This window comes from Meles meles, chromosome 5 (genome assembly GCF_922984935.1).
Source record: "Meles meles chromosome 5, mMelMel3.1 paternal haplotype, whole genome shotgun sequence".
NCBI lineage: Eukaryota > Metazoa > Chordata > Mammalia > Carnivora > Mustelidae > Meles > Meles meles.
In genome coordinates, this window is record NC_060070.1 from 22,647,742 (window position 1) to 22,663,943 (window position 16,202).

General features: G+C 37.8%; 2 protein-coding genes and 1 pseudogene across 4 annotated transcripts in view; 2 read left to right on the forward strand and 1 right to left on the reverse strand.

Annotated features, from left to right (window-relative positions):
• METTL24 (methyltransferase like 24) overlaps positions 1 to 7,389 on the forward strand; it is a 130,816-nt gene extending 123,427 nt beyond the window's left edge. Inside the window, exon 7 of one of the 3 annotated variants that reach the window (XR_006818303.1) lies at positions 7,233 to 7,309. Coding sequence is in view for 2 of the 3 variants with exons in the window: in XM_046004827.1 (XP_045860783.1) it covers positions 7,233 to 7,286 (54 nt within the window). In the remaining variant the exon portion in view is untranslated. Of the gene's footprint in view, positions 1 to 4,989; positions 5,049 to 7,232 lie in introns of those variants that run through there. The other 2 variants (XM_046004827.1, XM_046004828.1) reach the window with 2 other exon arrangements.
• The window catches only part of CDC40 (cell division cycle 40), a 54,670-nt gene that overhangs the window by 17,430 nt on the left and 21,038 nt on the right, over positions 1 to 16,202 (reverse strand). The window contains exons 3-8 of the mRNA XM_046004817.1: positions 15,347 to 15,476; positions 7,051 to 7,134; positions 5,037 to 5,176; positions 2,473 to 2,569; positions 1,003 to 1,142; positions 324 to 398 (exon numbers count right to left, since the gene is read on the reverse strand). Coding sequence (XP_045860773.1) covers positions 324 to 398; positions 1,003 to 1,142; positions 2,473 to 2,569; positions 5,037 to 5,176; positions 7,051 to 7,134; positions 15,347 to 15,476 — 666 coding nt within the window. The remainder of the gene's footprint in view (positions 1 to 323; positions 399 to 1,002; positions 1,143 to 2,472; positions 2,570 to 5,036; positions 5,177 to 7,050; positions 7,135 to 15,346; positions 15,477 to 16,202) is intronic.
• Positions 9,347 to 12,306, forward strand: LOC123942753 (annotated as a pseudogene).

Consider the following 16,202-nt stretch of genomic DNA (forward strand, 5'->3'; position numbering starts at 1 on the left):
TGGTTCTGAGGAAAAAAATGAACTCAGTTACATATCCAAGACCTCTAAAAATCATTACTAGTGGTTAAATATTTGTGTATCTAAAACCAAAGTGATTGATTACATTCTAATCAGTTTTCTAAGCTTACAGAAGAGCCTAGCCAATTGGACCACAGAGCCATACATGTTTGGAAGGAATTCACAAATGGCTATATTCATGGGGCCTAAGAGAAAATAATTAGGCTCTAATTGCCTATCAAACACAAATTTCTTTATAATTAACCAAACAGACTTCACCAAAGTACTAGCTCTGCAGCATTCCTACTCTGTTACTGAAAACTCACCTTGATTTTACAGTCCATGGAACAAGACAGCAATAAATGGCCAGAGAGAGGAAATAATCTGACGGCACTGACGCCCTATAAAAAGGTATTACAGTAATCAATCAACTGAAATGAAACATAAGGAAAGGACAGTGTATTTTTAGACAATCTAATTTACTTTTTTCTTCATTCCAAAAATAATGCCCCAGAATAAGCTTTGTTAGTATTCCAAGAACAGCCTTTTTGACACCAAACTTTTGAAGCTATGTTCTTTAACCTTTAATACTGACTTTCTCACCCGAGGGAATTCTTAAGTCAATCAAGTTATTAATGCTCTCTCTCCTCTTCCTTCTTTTACTCAGTTCCTTTGCTCTTTGCTAAAAGCTGGGAATTATCAGTTGGAATAGTGCAGATGACAAGGAATATCAACATCAGAAGTTTCAAGTATCTTGCCTCTGCATTAGTCTCAATATGATCATAGTTAATAAACCAGAAACCATCTAATCTTCTCTTAAGCACAGTAATCCCAAGAGCTAAGGCAAAATTACTGATGTTTTGGTGCTACTACCAACCCATTATTCACTGACATTGTACCCTAGATAAAGCAGATTGTGGCAAGAATTTCTAGGGAAAGGCTTGGGCTACCAGAACACTGAATTATGAATGGTATGTCATGGCCAATCCCCACAAATCTGCTTACCTTTGTATGTCCAGACCACACATGAATTTGCTTTTTGGGAAGGTAACACTTCTCAGGTGGCACAGTGGACCGAAGATTAACACCAACATCCTGAGGTATGTGAAGATAGGATCTACCTTGGTAGTCATACATTTCTTTAACTAAAACAAGACAAAGGAAAGCCGTGGACAAATACAAGCTATAGTCATAAAACCTGTATCCTTAGATGATAACAACTTACTCACAGGGCTATTGTTCCTTATTAAGGTTTAGGTAACAACACTCTGATGAAGTTAAGACTAAGAGTCAGCTAAAATTGAGCTGTCTGAAATCCCTGCTATTATTTACAATTAGAGGTAGTATTTTGGAATTTCTAAGTACCCAGAGAATATCAGTCCTTTAAATAAGATCTGTAATTCTTTTACTTAGTTACACATTTTAATGATATTTAAAGAAGATTTCACTGCAGCATAATTATATCGAGGGAAGAAGAGAAAATGCTTGGGCCTTGTGAGTCACTGGCAAAGACCCAGAAGCAAAACAGGATAGAAAAGAAGTTAAAACAAAAATATCAACTATCCTTTTTCCCTGACTTCCTCTTTTGTGCCCTTCCAGGTTCCTTTTTCATTCTCTTTTCCACTTTCAACACAAAGTTTGCAGTGAAGTCACTAGTGGGACTTAAATTGCATAGTGTGCATAAAGCATTTAGTAACCTGCCTGCCACACAGTAAGTCCTGAGTAGCTGTTGGTTGTTATTTTGATTATGGCTGCAAGTACCATAGTATTAAATAGCATCCTTGGAGAGAAAACTGGAGTTTGAGAGACCAAATATGGCCTCATCAAACCTAAATATTTGATATTTGTGATCTAACATTAGAATAATCAATACAATGGTACTAAATTATTCTTTACAGTTTGATAATCACTACATAATTTTCCAAATATAACTGGTTATGAATGAACCAGGAACATTCTAGAATATTTATAAATCCTTTTGGAGTACATTTCCTGAATAAGCATTTTCTTCCACATATCAAAATTAGTCTGAGAATCTTAATCTCCAGTCTATTCACATGAAAAACAAAGTTTTTCTTTTAAAGTATAACTTAGTTATGAATGATGTAGATATCTGGAGAATATTTGATTTGGGTTAAAAACAAAAGGGTAAAGTGACTGAGGGAATAGTCTGTTCTTAAGAAAGAACAGATTATAGAAAATTCAAATTTCTTCTTTATCTACATTTTTAAAAATTCACTAGCACTTCAAAGAATCATCTGTAGCAATCATTAATCATGTTATTTTCTCCCCTTTATTAGAACATGGATGAGTCTGCTGTAATTTCTTTGAGATGCAAATAGTCAAATATAATTATTCTTAATATAGTGAAGTACAGCAGCTGATTAGTAAGGGCAGTTGATACATATGAACAGAGAACAGACCGAATATATGAAAGTTTATCATGAAAATGAAGAGGCATAAAAAATATATTACCATGTAGGATTGTCTTCTCCTCCCCAGGTTTCTCTTCTTCCTGTTTGCCTTTTTTCTGCCTCTTTGCTGTAATTTCATCCAATTCTTTTTGTTCTTCCTAAGGAAATTAAGGAGTGAACTTTGAAATGGATGTTTTAGAACCCCACTGTGCCCAAAGCTGGTTATAAATACTTTATAATGAGCTCCAATTTTGGGTGAAGCAATAGCTGTTACATACATCTCCTGGGATAATAGTCTCAACTCTTTGATTACAAATGACATGAAACACATAATGGGTACTAGTTAATACTTTTTTTTTTTTAAGATTTTATTTATGTATTTGATAGACAGAGATTACAAGTAGTCAGAGAGGCAGGCAGGGAGAGAGGAGGAAGCAGGTTCCCCGCTGAGCAGAGAGCCCGATGTGGGGCTCGATCCCAGGACCCTGAGACCATGACCTGAGCTGAAGGCAGAGGCTTTTAACAAACTACTGAGCCACCCAGGTGCCCCAACTAGTTAATACTTTTAAACTCATTTTATACAAAACCCACCTTTCTGGAACACCTAGAAATAAATTTATTGTAGTATGCTAATTATGTAAGCAAAAAAACAAAGTAGCTAGAAAATCTGGTATTGGAAAGGAAATTCAATTTTTGTACACTATGCTGCTCTCCAGTAAACAACTTTTACTAAGTCATAAGGATCTAAGCAACAACCACAGATTTGTGACACAGCTTTTATGGGAGAAACAGTGGAAAGAAGGTGGGATAGTAGTAAATCTTTATCTGTAATAACAAAGAAGTCAACAGATGATGTCTAATGTAAATAAAAAGTGGCATATGTATATGACTGAGATACATGGATGAAAGATACAGCTAGAATATAAGCTTCACAAGGACAGGATTTTCTTGATCTTATCCACTGCTATATCCTTAAGACCTAGGACAGTCACTGGCTCACAGAGACAGTAGTAGGATTAGGAGATGGAGAAGGACAGGTAGAGTTCTATGGTTTTACCTTATAAAACTTCATAGTATTATTATTTTTTCAAATATATTCTTTGTTAAAAAATTTTTTGAAATTTTTTCAGTGTTCCAAGATTCATTGTTTATGCACCGCAACCAGTGCTCCCTCCAATACGTGCCCCCCTTAATGGTGTGTCCACCACCCGGCTCACATATTCCCCCACCCCTTTCCTTTCCAAACCCCCAGTTTGTTTCTCAGAGTCCACAATCTCTCATGCTTCATCTCCCCCTCCGATTTACCCCAATTTACTTTTCCTCTCCTTCTCCTAATGTCCTGTTATTCCTTATGCTCTATAGGTAAGTGAAGCCATATAATTGACTTTCTCTGCTTGACTTATTTCACTCAGCATAATCTCCAGTCCTGTCCATGTTGATACAAAAGTTGGGTATTCATCCTTTCTGATGGCTGCATAATACTCCATTGTATATATGGACCACATCATCTTTATCCATTCATCTGTTGAAGGGCATCCTGGCTCTTTCCAGTTAGGCAATTGTGGACATTGCTGCTATGAACACTGGGGTATAGATGGCCCCTTTTTTCACTACGTCTGTATCTTTGGGGTAAATACCCAGTAGTGCAATTGCAGGGTCATAGGGAAGCTGTATATATATATATTTTAAAATTTATTTATTTATTTATTTGACAGACAGAGAGATCACAAGTAGGCAGAGAGGCAGGCAGAGAGAGGGGGGAAAGCAGGCTCCCTGCTGAGCAAAGAGCCTGATGCGGGGCTCGATCCCAGGACCCTGAGACCATGACCTGAGCCGAAGGCAGAGGCTTAACCCACTGAGCCACCCAGGTGCCCCAGAAGCTCTATTTTTAATTTTTTGAGGAATCTCCACACTGTTTTCCAGAGTGGCTACATCAACTTGCATTCCTACCAACAGTGTGAAAGCGTTTCCCTTTCTCCACATCCTCTCCAACACTTGCTGTTTACTGTCTTGTTAATTTTGGCTGTTCTAACTGGTGTAAGGTGGTATCTCAATGGGGGTTTGATTTGAATCTCCCTGATGGCTAATGATGATGAACATTTTTTCATGTGTCTGTTAGCCACTTGTATGTCTTCTTTGGAGAAGTATCTGTTCATGTCTTCTGCCCATTTTTTGACATCAGCTTTTCTGTAATTTTAGAATTGGTGGTGGGTTTTATTTGTTTATTAAAATTTTCATATAAGTTAACAAATAAAACCCACCACCAATTCTAAAACAACAGAAAGGCTGATTCTGTGGTTACTATCGGAGTATGTGGTATCAAGAGCAGCTACCAAGGTAGCTTAATAGCATTATCAATTTTTACTAAATTTAAATTATTAAAAATTGTTCAATGTTGTATTTTAATTAAAAATATGGAAGAAAATAAATCAGAAAAGGATAAATTAAAAATATTCCCAAGAAAAATTAAAAAATCTGACTCTATTTTCTCAGTCAACCACGGCAGAGAAATATTGATGAGTCATCATTTGGTTCTCTAAGGAAATCTCAAGTTTATTAATATAGATCTCTTTCACAGACACACAGCATCTACCTGAACTGGCAATGAAAAACATCAGAACTTACTTCTGAGGGTTTGGCTACGTCTTTTTCATCCACATATTTTGCCCATGGTCCCAAGAAACCATCAATATTAGATGCATCATTTTCTTTGAACTTTTTCCTCTTCTCGATCTTTTTCTGACCAGTTTCAAATACGGTTAAACCTACATTTTTAAAAAAAATGGATATTTTCTAAATAAACAGTAGCATATATATAATTTTTACTTTATGTGGTTAAAGAAAAGTGATTGTTTAAGTGACCAAAGTTTCATTAAAGAACACAAAATAAAATCTGTATGAATCTGTCAGGTATACCAACTCATGCCATACAAAGAGAAACTCAACCTTCTGGGAAGAGAAGCTTTCTACTACTGCAATGTTTTACGAGTCTTAATATACTTAAAGAAAAGACCTGGCTATATAATCCTACAAGGTACACAATCCTTTTTAATGAATCAAGGACCTGTATCAGTGGATTTTACCACTTTCTGAAAGGAATCCAGCAACTTAGTATCACTAAATAATGATAAAACTACTTTTTTGTCCTTGTTGTTTCGAGAGAGTGTATGTATATACATGGGGAGAGGGAGAGAGAGAATCTTTAACAGGCTCCACGCTCAGCGTGCAACCTAACACAGGCTTGATCTCACAACCCTGAGATCATGACCTGAGCTGAAATCAAGAGTGGGGTGCTCAACCGACTGAACCACCCAGGTGCCCAGATAAAGCTACTTTTGAAAGCAAGAATAAAGTAAAATTTATCATTTAAAAACTGAATTAGATTATAGTAAGGAATTAGTAACTTAAAAATTAATAATATATGTATTAAGCAAGGTTTCACAAGAATCTGGTATTCTTCTAAGTGATCAAAATCTAAATTGGACCTCTCATACCATAAATCTTAGATTAAAAAGAAAACAGTAAAGAGGATGTTTCTGGTTGAGATTCTGATTTGATCAGTAGGAGGAGGCAAGTTGTGTGTAGTCATTAAATTGGAAAAAGAAAGGTTTATGGAAGTCATAATCACAATTTAACTGTTAACAGAAAATCTAAGTACATAAAGATATGGCTTGTAGACGTCTAACTTATACAAAAAAGCTTGCCTATATTAATTCAAATGAGTTTCCTTTAGGTTGTGTGCTACAACAAAAGCTTGTCAAATTCTATTTGAACAATAATGTAGCTCATACAGTGAAGGTTGCTGGATGATACAGGGTCTTCTAAGTAGAAGTATCCTCGTACAAGCAGCATATTCTTTTTCTTTTTAAGATTTTATTTACTTATTTGACAGACAGAGATCACAAGTAGGCAGAGAGGCAGGCAGAGCGGAGGGAGGAAGCAGGCTCCTTGCTGAGCAGAGAGCCTGATGCAGGGCTTGATCCCAGGACCCTGAGATCATGACCTGAGCCGAAGGCAGAGTCTGAACCCACTGAGACCACCCCCCACCCGGGTGCCCAGCATATTCTCTTTCTAATGAGCATATTTTATGGGTAAGATTCCAATGATGAGCTTTGTGACAAGTCAGCATTTAGAGTATGATACTTTGTCTTACAAGTACAAAATGAATATGAGCACAAACACATATTCTAAAACATATTTGAACTCAGCCTTCAAAGCAACCCTAAGACAGTCTCCATAGACAATGTATAATAAAACTTGTTCTGCTCCATAAAAATGTAGCTTGACATTTGTGCTGAGAAATAAACTGCAAGCATTTGCTACACATTAATTATAATTTATTGAATGAGTTCTGCATGGTTGGCACTGTGCCAAGTACTCATAACAACACGAATGATAGGTACCAACATCTTTCCTACAAGGTTGCATGCCTCATAAGTGGCAAAAACAAGCTTTAAACAATAATAGTTCTAAACTATATTGCTCTATATTACTTGTCTCAACTTAAAAATAAAATCAATCTAATAAGATACTAGTTTTTCCTACTGTCCCAGGTCAATCTGCAAGACAGTAATTGTATGTGTGCGTATATATACATATACTTGATATGAAATATTTCAAATAAATTTGAATGAATTACCTTGATTTTTTTCAGCTTCTTCTACTGAACCAATATATTTAGTAGACACTTGATGATTATCTAATGAAGGGTCTAAGGCATAACCTGTAAGGAAAAAAGTCCGTATTACTGATTCTATTGTTGCCATTTAAAATTCATTTTCTTACATACAGTTACACTCATCTCATATTTTTCCTTCCCAGATGCTGAAATGGTCTCTCAGCATCTCAGGGTGGACCGTGAAGGACTTCAGCTGAGTAAGAAGTATCTTCTAGAATGCATCTAGCATGTTGACATTACATTATTAACGGTCTCTCTGGCCAAGCAAATGTTAGTCAAATTTCTAAGATCTTACAAATATAGGTACGTCACACATTTGGAAGTTTAGAAACCATTTCCTTTTTGTTTTTGGTACTAGATAATATAGGGCTGTAGCTTATCAAATTATATAAACTATTAAATACTTTTTAAAAGAACAGAGTAAGAAGAATTATATAAAATCTAGCTGTTATTTTGAAAATGCTATTCTCTGTAAAGACACCCATCCCTCTTAATTTTAAAATAATACATTTCTACTTCATAAATCATTATGTATGTTTCCTTGGTAAGAAAAGTAAGTAAGAATATCAACTGGCTTGTGAATAACTCCTTCAAAAAGTGATGAAAGTATGTAGCTACTATCTATATAAAAGTAGTCTGCAGTGGTGTCTGGGGACTTCAGGAAAGAAAATCTATATTTAACTCAAATCAATTTTTCCTAAGTGGGGATGCTATAACATGATAGGTTTGGTAAAATTACTTTTAGTAATCAGCATATTTACAAAAGAGACTCAGTCATTAATCAGTTTATGATCTTTGACTCGTGTGAATGATCACAAAATATATTAAAGTACTAGCCACTTTTTTAAGGGGTACATCTTAATGGATAAAGTTGACACTTTAATTTTCCAGCTAAAGATTAAAGAGAACTTCCTTTGGGGAACAGAAAAAGATTTGTCATCGAACACACTTTCCAAATAAGCTAAGGATATAGGTGTTCAACTCACCCTCATGACAGGCTAGACTAGAACCAACCACCTGGCTATGAACTCAACTGCATATAGTTTTTTCAGTATTAAAATACGTTCTTGGCCAGACGAGAGAGATAGATGGCAGAAAAGCAGCTTTGGAGTAAATTCTCTGAAATCACAGATCCAAATCCCATGAGTTACTTTATCTTTTGTCTCTGTGAGGTACAGAGCAGTGTTCTGTAAAGGATTTTTTAAATGAGATCTTACAAGGCTCATACAAAATTTAGACCAACATATCTGATGTTAAAAATCCCCATCTCAATCAGAAGAATTGATCTACAATGTAATTCTATCTTGAGAGAGATTTATGTCTATACGGATGACACTGCATTATTTTTGTTTGGAGGGATGGATTGGCAGAGAGGAAAGGGAGATCCCTGGTACTTCCTGTGGTACCTACAGAAGCATAAATCCCCAGCTCATCTGGCCATAGTCTTGTTTCTGAACACAGGAATTCATGCTCTCTTCCTTCTCCTCATCATCTATGGTAAAATAAATCTTTACTGCCAGGATCACCATTACTACTGCTACTGCCTCCCACCTCAGGTAGTTAAGGGACAATAATATTTTCCCTTCACAAATGAGAGAAGTTAAATATTTAGCAATATGCCCTACTAGAAGTCAGCCAGGCACAGAAGAAGATACAATTCTAACACTACAGAACTTCAGTCCAATTCGTTTTCTAATATCCTATGTTTCAAGAAAGTGACTATGTCTGCATTTTAGTTCTGAGATAGTCTCATCTATCTTGCTAAAGTTTATTTTCCTTTTGATATTTTTAATACAGTTAATGTCTACTTTCTTCCTTTGTAGTCTTATTTGAAATGGCTCTAGCTCTTAAAATTTTTATTTAAATTAAATTCAATTTTATTTAAATTCAATGCAATCAAAAGTACAGCAATGGAGTGTATTATTAGTTTCAGAGGTAGAATTCAGGTGATTCATCAGCTGCATCTACCATCCAGTGCTCATTACATCACGTGTCCCCCTTAATGCCCATCCCCCAGTTACCCCATCCCCCACCCACCTCCCCATCCCAGCAACTCTCACTTTGTTTCCTTGAGTTAACAGTCTCCAATAATACCAATTTTATTATTAGATCCGAGAAAAACAATCTGCAAAGAATGGTCACAAATACAGGGAAAAACCTTCAACCTCACTAGTGGTCCAAATGAAACAAATTAAAGAGATAAAATATTATACATTTTTGTCATCACATAAATAAAGGAAAAACGATCAACCAGATCTTGGGTAAAGAGAAAGAGGACTTGCACATGTGGTGGTGGGCGTGTAAGGTAGGAGAACTCCTTTGACAAGATGTAACAAAACCTTCAAAAACATTTATATCCAGTTATATCCAGGAAACCATGACACCACCACTTGGGCTATGTTTGCTGGCTGCTGCCACCATCCCAACCCTTGCCTCTGGTGCACAAGAAAGATCCAGAACCATGACTGACTCCAAGTACTTCACAATCAATAAACATGGAGAAATCTTTGAACTGAAGGCTGAACTCAACAACGAAAAGAAAGAGAAGAGGAAGGAGGCTGTGAAGAAAGTGACCGCTACCGTGGCTGTGGGGAAGGATGTCAGCTCTCTCTTTCCAGATGTAAACTGACAATCTGGAATTAAAGAAGCTTGGGTATCTCTGTTTGATGAACTATGCCACGAGTCAGTCAGACATGGCCATCATGGCTATCAACAGCTTTGTGAAGGACCGTGAAGATCCCAGTCCTCTCATTTGGGCCTTGGCCGTCAGGACTGTGGGAGTGCAGCCGGGTGGACAAGGTTACAGACGATCTCTGTGAACCCCTCTGCAAATGCTTGATGGAGGAGGAAGCTATCTCTGTTTTTGGAAAACAGCAGCACTCCGTGTGGCAAAGCTCCATGATATCAATGCCCAAATGGCAGAAGATCATTTCGAGATTCTCTGTGGGATCTCAGAGCAGATTCAAACCCAACTGGCTAATGCTGTAGGAGCATGCTCTAAAATCAGCGAATCTTGCCCAAACAGCGACCTACTTGATCTGAACCAAAGAACATTAATCAGCTGCTGACAGCCCTGAATAAGTGTGCTGGATGGGGTCAGATTTTCATCTTGGACCTCCTGTCTCATTACAACCCTAAAGATGACCGCCGGGCTCAGAGCATCTGTGAGCCTGTAACTCACTGGTGGTTTCATGCCAACTGAGCAGCGGTGCTTTCAGCAGTAAGAGTCCTAGTGAAGTTTCTAGAGATGTTACTCAAGGACTGGGACTACTGCAATATGCTGCTGAAGGAGCTGCCCCTGCGCTTGTCACTGTGCTGTCCAGGGAGTTGGAGGTGCAGTATGTTGCCCTGAAGAGTATCAGTGTAATTTTCCAGAAAGCCCCCAAATCTTGAAGCAGAAAATCGAAGTCTTCTTTGTGAACTGCAGTGATCCCATCTATTCTAAACTAGAGCAGTTGGACATCGTGATCTCTTTGGAGTTCCGAGACAACATTGCTCAGGTTCTGGCAGAATTAGAGGAATACACCACAGAGGTGGATGTTGGCTTTGCTCGCGAAGCTGTGCAGGCCACTGGCCGGTGAGCCATCAAAGTGAGCTATCCACAGGGTGCCGTGTGTGCACACTGCTGGAGCTCCTCCAGACCAGAGGAAATTATGTGATCCAAGAGGTAACGGTTCTATAAGGGAGGGCTTTCACAAATACTGCATCAAGTAGGAAAGCACCATGCCACTCGGTCTGAGAACTTAGACTCGCTGGATGGACCAGACACTCAAGCAGCTACGATCTGGATTGGGGGAGGATATGCGGAGAGAACTGATAACGCTTCGAGTCACTGGAAAGCTTCCTGGAGCGTTTTCCTGACGAAAGCCCAGGTGTAGCTCACTCTTACTGCCATCGTGAAGTTGTTTCTCAAGAAACCATGAGAAACACAGGAGCTGCTATAGTGAGTCTTGAGTTTGGCAACACAGGATTCTGCTAATCCTGACCTTCGAGACTGGGGCTGGATTTATTGGTGCCTTTTCTCAACAGACCCTGTCACAGCCAGAGAAGCAGTCTTGTTTGAGAAGCCACTGGTGTCTGAGGAGACAGATCTTAGTAAGATCAACTCTGCTGGAGGGACTAATCTACCACATGGGTTCTTTGGCCTCCATGTACCATAGCCACCCAATGCTTTTGTAGAAGGGAGTCATGGAATCCACCACAAACACTTGCCAGTACACCATGGGAGCACTGATGCAGGTGACAGCCCTGCCCCCCCCCCCACCACCACCAACCTAGAACAGGCTCAGGTTAGCCGCTCTCAAGGTGACCTTGTAGGAGACCTTTTAAACCTTGCCCTTGGCCCCCAGTCAATGTGCTACTGGCGTCCTCCATGCAGATGGGAGCAGTGGATCTCTTGGGAGGAGGACTAGACGGTCTGATGGGACAATCCTTCGTCCCTTCATCAGTGCCTGCAACCTTTGCTCCTTCACTTACTCCTGCTGTGGTCAGCAGTGGTCTGAATGACCTGTCTGTACTCTCCATGGGGATAGGCATGGGGATAGGCATGGCACCTGGTGGATGTCTGACTGCCTGTAGTAAAAGCTAAAGGCCTGGGGATCTCCAGAACAGTTAGTCACCACAAATGGCACATCTATATGGAAATGAACTTCACCAACAAAGCTCTCTAGCACATGACAGACTCTGCAGTCCAGTTTAACAAGAATAGCTTTGGGGTCACCCCAAGCACTCCTTTGACCATCCATGCACCACTGATGCTAAACCAGAGCATTGATGTCCCTGATTCTCAATACCTTGGGGCCAGCTATGAATATGGAACCTATGAATAAACTGCAGATAGCTGTGAAAAGTAATACTGATGTCTTCTCATCCCACTCAATGTACTTTCTGTAGAAGATGGCAAAATGCAGCACCAGGTCTTCCTTGCAACGTGGAAGGATATTCCCGATGAAAATGAGCTTCAGTTTCAGATTAAGAAATGTCATTTAAATGCTGACACTGTTTCCAACAAATTGCAAAACAACAGTGTTTATAACTATTGCCAAGAGGAATGTGGAAGGGCAGGACATGCTGTACCAATCCCTGAAGCTCACTAACGGCATTTGGATTTTGGCTGAGCTATACAGACAGCCAGGAAGCCCAAATTCTATGCTGTCACTGAAGTGCAGAGCTCTTGAAGTCTCTCAGTACATCTATCAGGTACGACAGCATTTCTGAAAAATGAACAGACCGGTGTGGTGCCCTCTGGCCCCCCCCTTTGATTGGTACAAACCAAGAACTCTTATCTGAAAATACCGAGAAATTGAACCACTGTGTAGAATCTGAGGCCACACACCAAGGTAGTGACGAGTCTAACCTGTGTTAACACTAAGGCACAATCTGTTGGATAGTTTTAGCTTTCATTTTTTAAGTCTTTAACTCACTAAATAGTTCAATCTGTGTTTTAGCCCACCACTCCCTAAAGGGAGAGGCAAAACCCACTGGTTATTTAAAAAAAAAAAAAAAAAAAAAAAAAAGGCCTATTTTTGAAACCAGGTCTAAAGCCAACTGAGTAGTTTTTTCTTTTTTTTTTCTTTTTTCTTTATTTGACCCACAGAGAGAGCGAGCACAAGCAGGTGGAGTAGCAGACAGGAGAGAGAGAAGCAGGTTCCCGCTGAGCAAGGATCCCAATGCCAGGCTCTATATCAGGACCCTGGGATCATGACCTGCGCCCAAGGCTATTCCTTAACCAATTGAGCCACTCAGGAGCCCCAAACTGAGTAGTTTTAAATGCTTATTCTTACTATAGGATAATTTAAGAAGGAAAATAGATATCAGATAAACTTAAGCCTTTTCTTTTCTGTTTTGTTTTAAAGTAGTCATAGCTCTCTAAATTATTGCTTGTCCTTTCTAAAGTCTAAGAAAACAAGCAAAATCTTTAAAAGTCTGTTTCATTATAGACTATAACAAACTTATGATTCAATAAAGTTGATTTTTGTGTGCCGCATATATACTTGATATTTACGTGCGATCCCTTATTCAAGTAATGCTTACAATGCAGGATAACCATTTTTTGGGCTGGAAATGTCCAACCCTTCTAGATGATTTCAGAGGTACACAGTCTTAGCTTTTGGCACACTGTCAATTATAACCTTGTCATGGTGAAATATGATCAATGAAATATGACAATCTTTACAACCAATTTCCAAGACTATATTGTGATAAATCACTAAGACTATCTGTACTAAAACTTTAAACTACTTTACAGTGAGTCAGTTTACATTACTCTCTAAAAATTAGAAAAAAAGTAAATTTCCAACATAAGAATAATTATGTAAATTATGGTACAGTCATGACATAGTGCTTAAAAATGAGAAATTGAGATTACATATTAACACTGGAAAATGCTTATGATAGAACACCAATAAAAAGGTAAGACACAAATTTTTCAGTATAGAATGATTATAGTACAGAGTAACTTGGAGAGATAAAGATCACAATGCTAAGAGTAGATATTTTAGGATGGTGGGGTAACCTTTTTCTTCTCTCTTTCCTGAAAGTTTAAAATTTGTTTATATTATTTAATGAAAATAACTTATTAAAAAGCATCACTGAATACATATATTTCACATGACACTATTTTTTTAAACTTTTTAAATCCTATCTTATAATAATGACGGTTAAGGGCAGATAAGGCAGAAAAATTAGAAACATTAGCATAAGTAACTAATATATAAAGACTACAATAGGCAAAAAGACACAGATGAGATTATAGAAAGAGAAAGGAAAGGCACCACCAAATATTAGCAAATCCGAGAGCAGTGACCAGGAACTATCAACAAAGACATTATAAAGCCCATCTTCTTTTAAAGGAGATTCCCAATTTTGTGTGCATGTTAACGTTCTTAAATTCTACTGCTGATAGGATATAATTATTCTACACAATGAATCTGTAGCCATTCTATTTTCTGATGTCCTTTAGTGAACAAAAGAAGATTTCAGAGATAGTATCTGAGAATAAATAAAGAATAAAGTCAATCAGTAAGTAACAAAATAAAAAGAATGTGCCCAAAAAACAAATAATCTGATGAAAAATGGGCAAAAGACATGAACAGACGTTTCTCCAAAGACGACATCCGGACGGCCAACAGACACATGGAGACATGCCTGACGTCACTAATCATCAGGGAAATGCAAATCAAAACCACAATGAGTATCACGTCACACCTGTCAGAATGGCTAACATCAAAAACACAAGAAACAACTGGGGTTGGCAAGGATGCAGAAAAAAAAATGAACCCTCACGCACCACTGGTGGGAATACAAACTGGTGCAGCCCCTATGGAAAATAGTAGGGAGGTTCCTCAAAAAATTAAAAACAGAATTACCATAGGATCCGGTAATTCTACTACTATTTACCCAAAGAATATGAAAACACTAATTCAAAAAGATATATGTAACTCTATGTTTATTGCAGCATTATTTACAATAGGCAAATTACAGAAGCTGGCCAAGGTCCATTGGCGGATGAATGGATAAAGAAGATGTAATACATATACACTGGAATATTACTTAGTCATAAAAGACAATGAAATCTTGCTATGTACAGCAACGTGGATGGATCTAGGGGGTATAAGGTCAAGTGAAATAGGTCAGTCAGAGAAAGACAAATACCATATGATTTCACTCATATGTGGAATTTAAGAAATAAATGACCAAAGAAAAGAAGAGACAAAGCAAAAAACAGACTCTCAACTAGAGGGAACAAACTGATGGTTACCAGGAGGGACGGAGGTGGGGGCATGGGAGAAATAGGTGAAGGGGATTAAGAGCACACTTATCATGATGAGCACTGAGTAATGTATAGAACTGCTGAATCACTATATCGTATGCTGCAAACTGATATAACGTTGCATGTTCACTATACTGGAATTAAAAATAAAAGTAACCTCTTAACACTATCTGGTCATTTACCAACTTCAACAGCAATCTGCATATGATGGACATTCAATAACAAGTATTCATTATCAAGTACAACAGAAAATATTCTGTTTTTAAGGCCACAGAATATTTCTAGTACTCAGAAATCACAGCAAATTTAGAATGATAGCTAAAAACATGAGTTCATCTTCCCGTCTGTATAAATATAGATGCGTTTAAGAAAATACACTACCTTAAAAAGGAAACTAGATTAGTAAATTTAAAAAGCAAGAAGATAAAACAGATTATTCACACAAAAGTGTGTCAAACTGGAAACTGTAAATCTTAATCACCTTACCGTATGTGGCAAACGTTCTTCTTTGCTGTTCAAACATAAAATCATTGATATGAGCTGGTTCAGCATATCCAGAAAGCATATTCCTAGGGGCAGCCATTTGCTGGGTCCTAAAGGGATTTTCTGGTCCGAACTGCAATGTTATAAGAAAAAAATAAACTTAAATTCTGATATATAAATCTAGAATTACTATAATTATTGTATAATATATTATCAACTCTAAACCATAGGGGCTATTGGGGGACATACTGGGTTCCTATTGGGGAACATGCTCCCCACACATGGTTCAGTGCAGCTGGGCCATGACTGATTAGCACTGTTGGTCAGCCCCTAGGTCAGAAAGAGAGCAATCCAGCTCTCCAAAGTCTATAGGGGGGCTATTTAAATTTAAATTAAGTAAACTAAAATATTCAGCTCCTCAGTCATACCAGCCAAACTTCAAGATTTCAAAACTCACATGTGGTTATTGGCTAATACATTTCTACCACTGCAGGAAGTTCTGTTTCACAATGCTGCTCTTGATAATTGAAAGTAACTGTATTTTGGTCTGAATCCCGATTTGGAATTTTTTTGGGTGACTTTTTTTTTTTAATTTGTAAAGATGATTTTTGGTGACTTTTATATCAATAATGGCATCATGATGTAATTTTAAAAAAATACATGTTTCTTCTCCACTAGATTATGAGTTCCTCAAAGTAGAGACTTAAAATCTTCAATATTTACCATAATGCCTGGCATACAGAAAGCACTAATAAAGGAAAGATTACTCAGACCCCCACTGGAGGCAGAGAATAGGAAATAGAAAATAAAAGTTAAATGCTTGAAAAAGTCCCCAGAAAAGACATTATAAATGAAAATA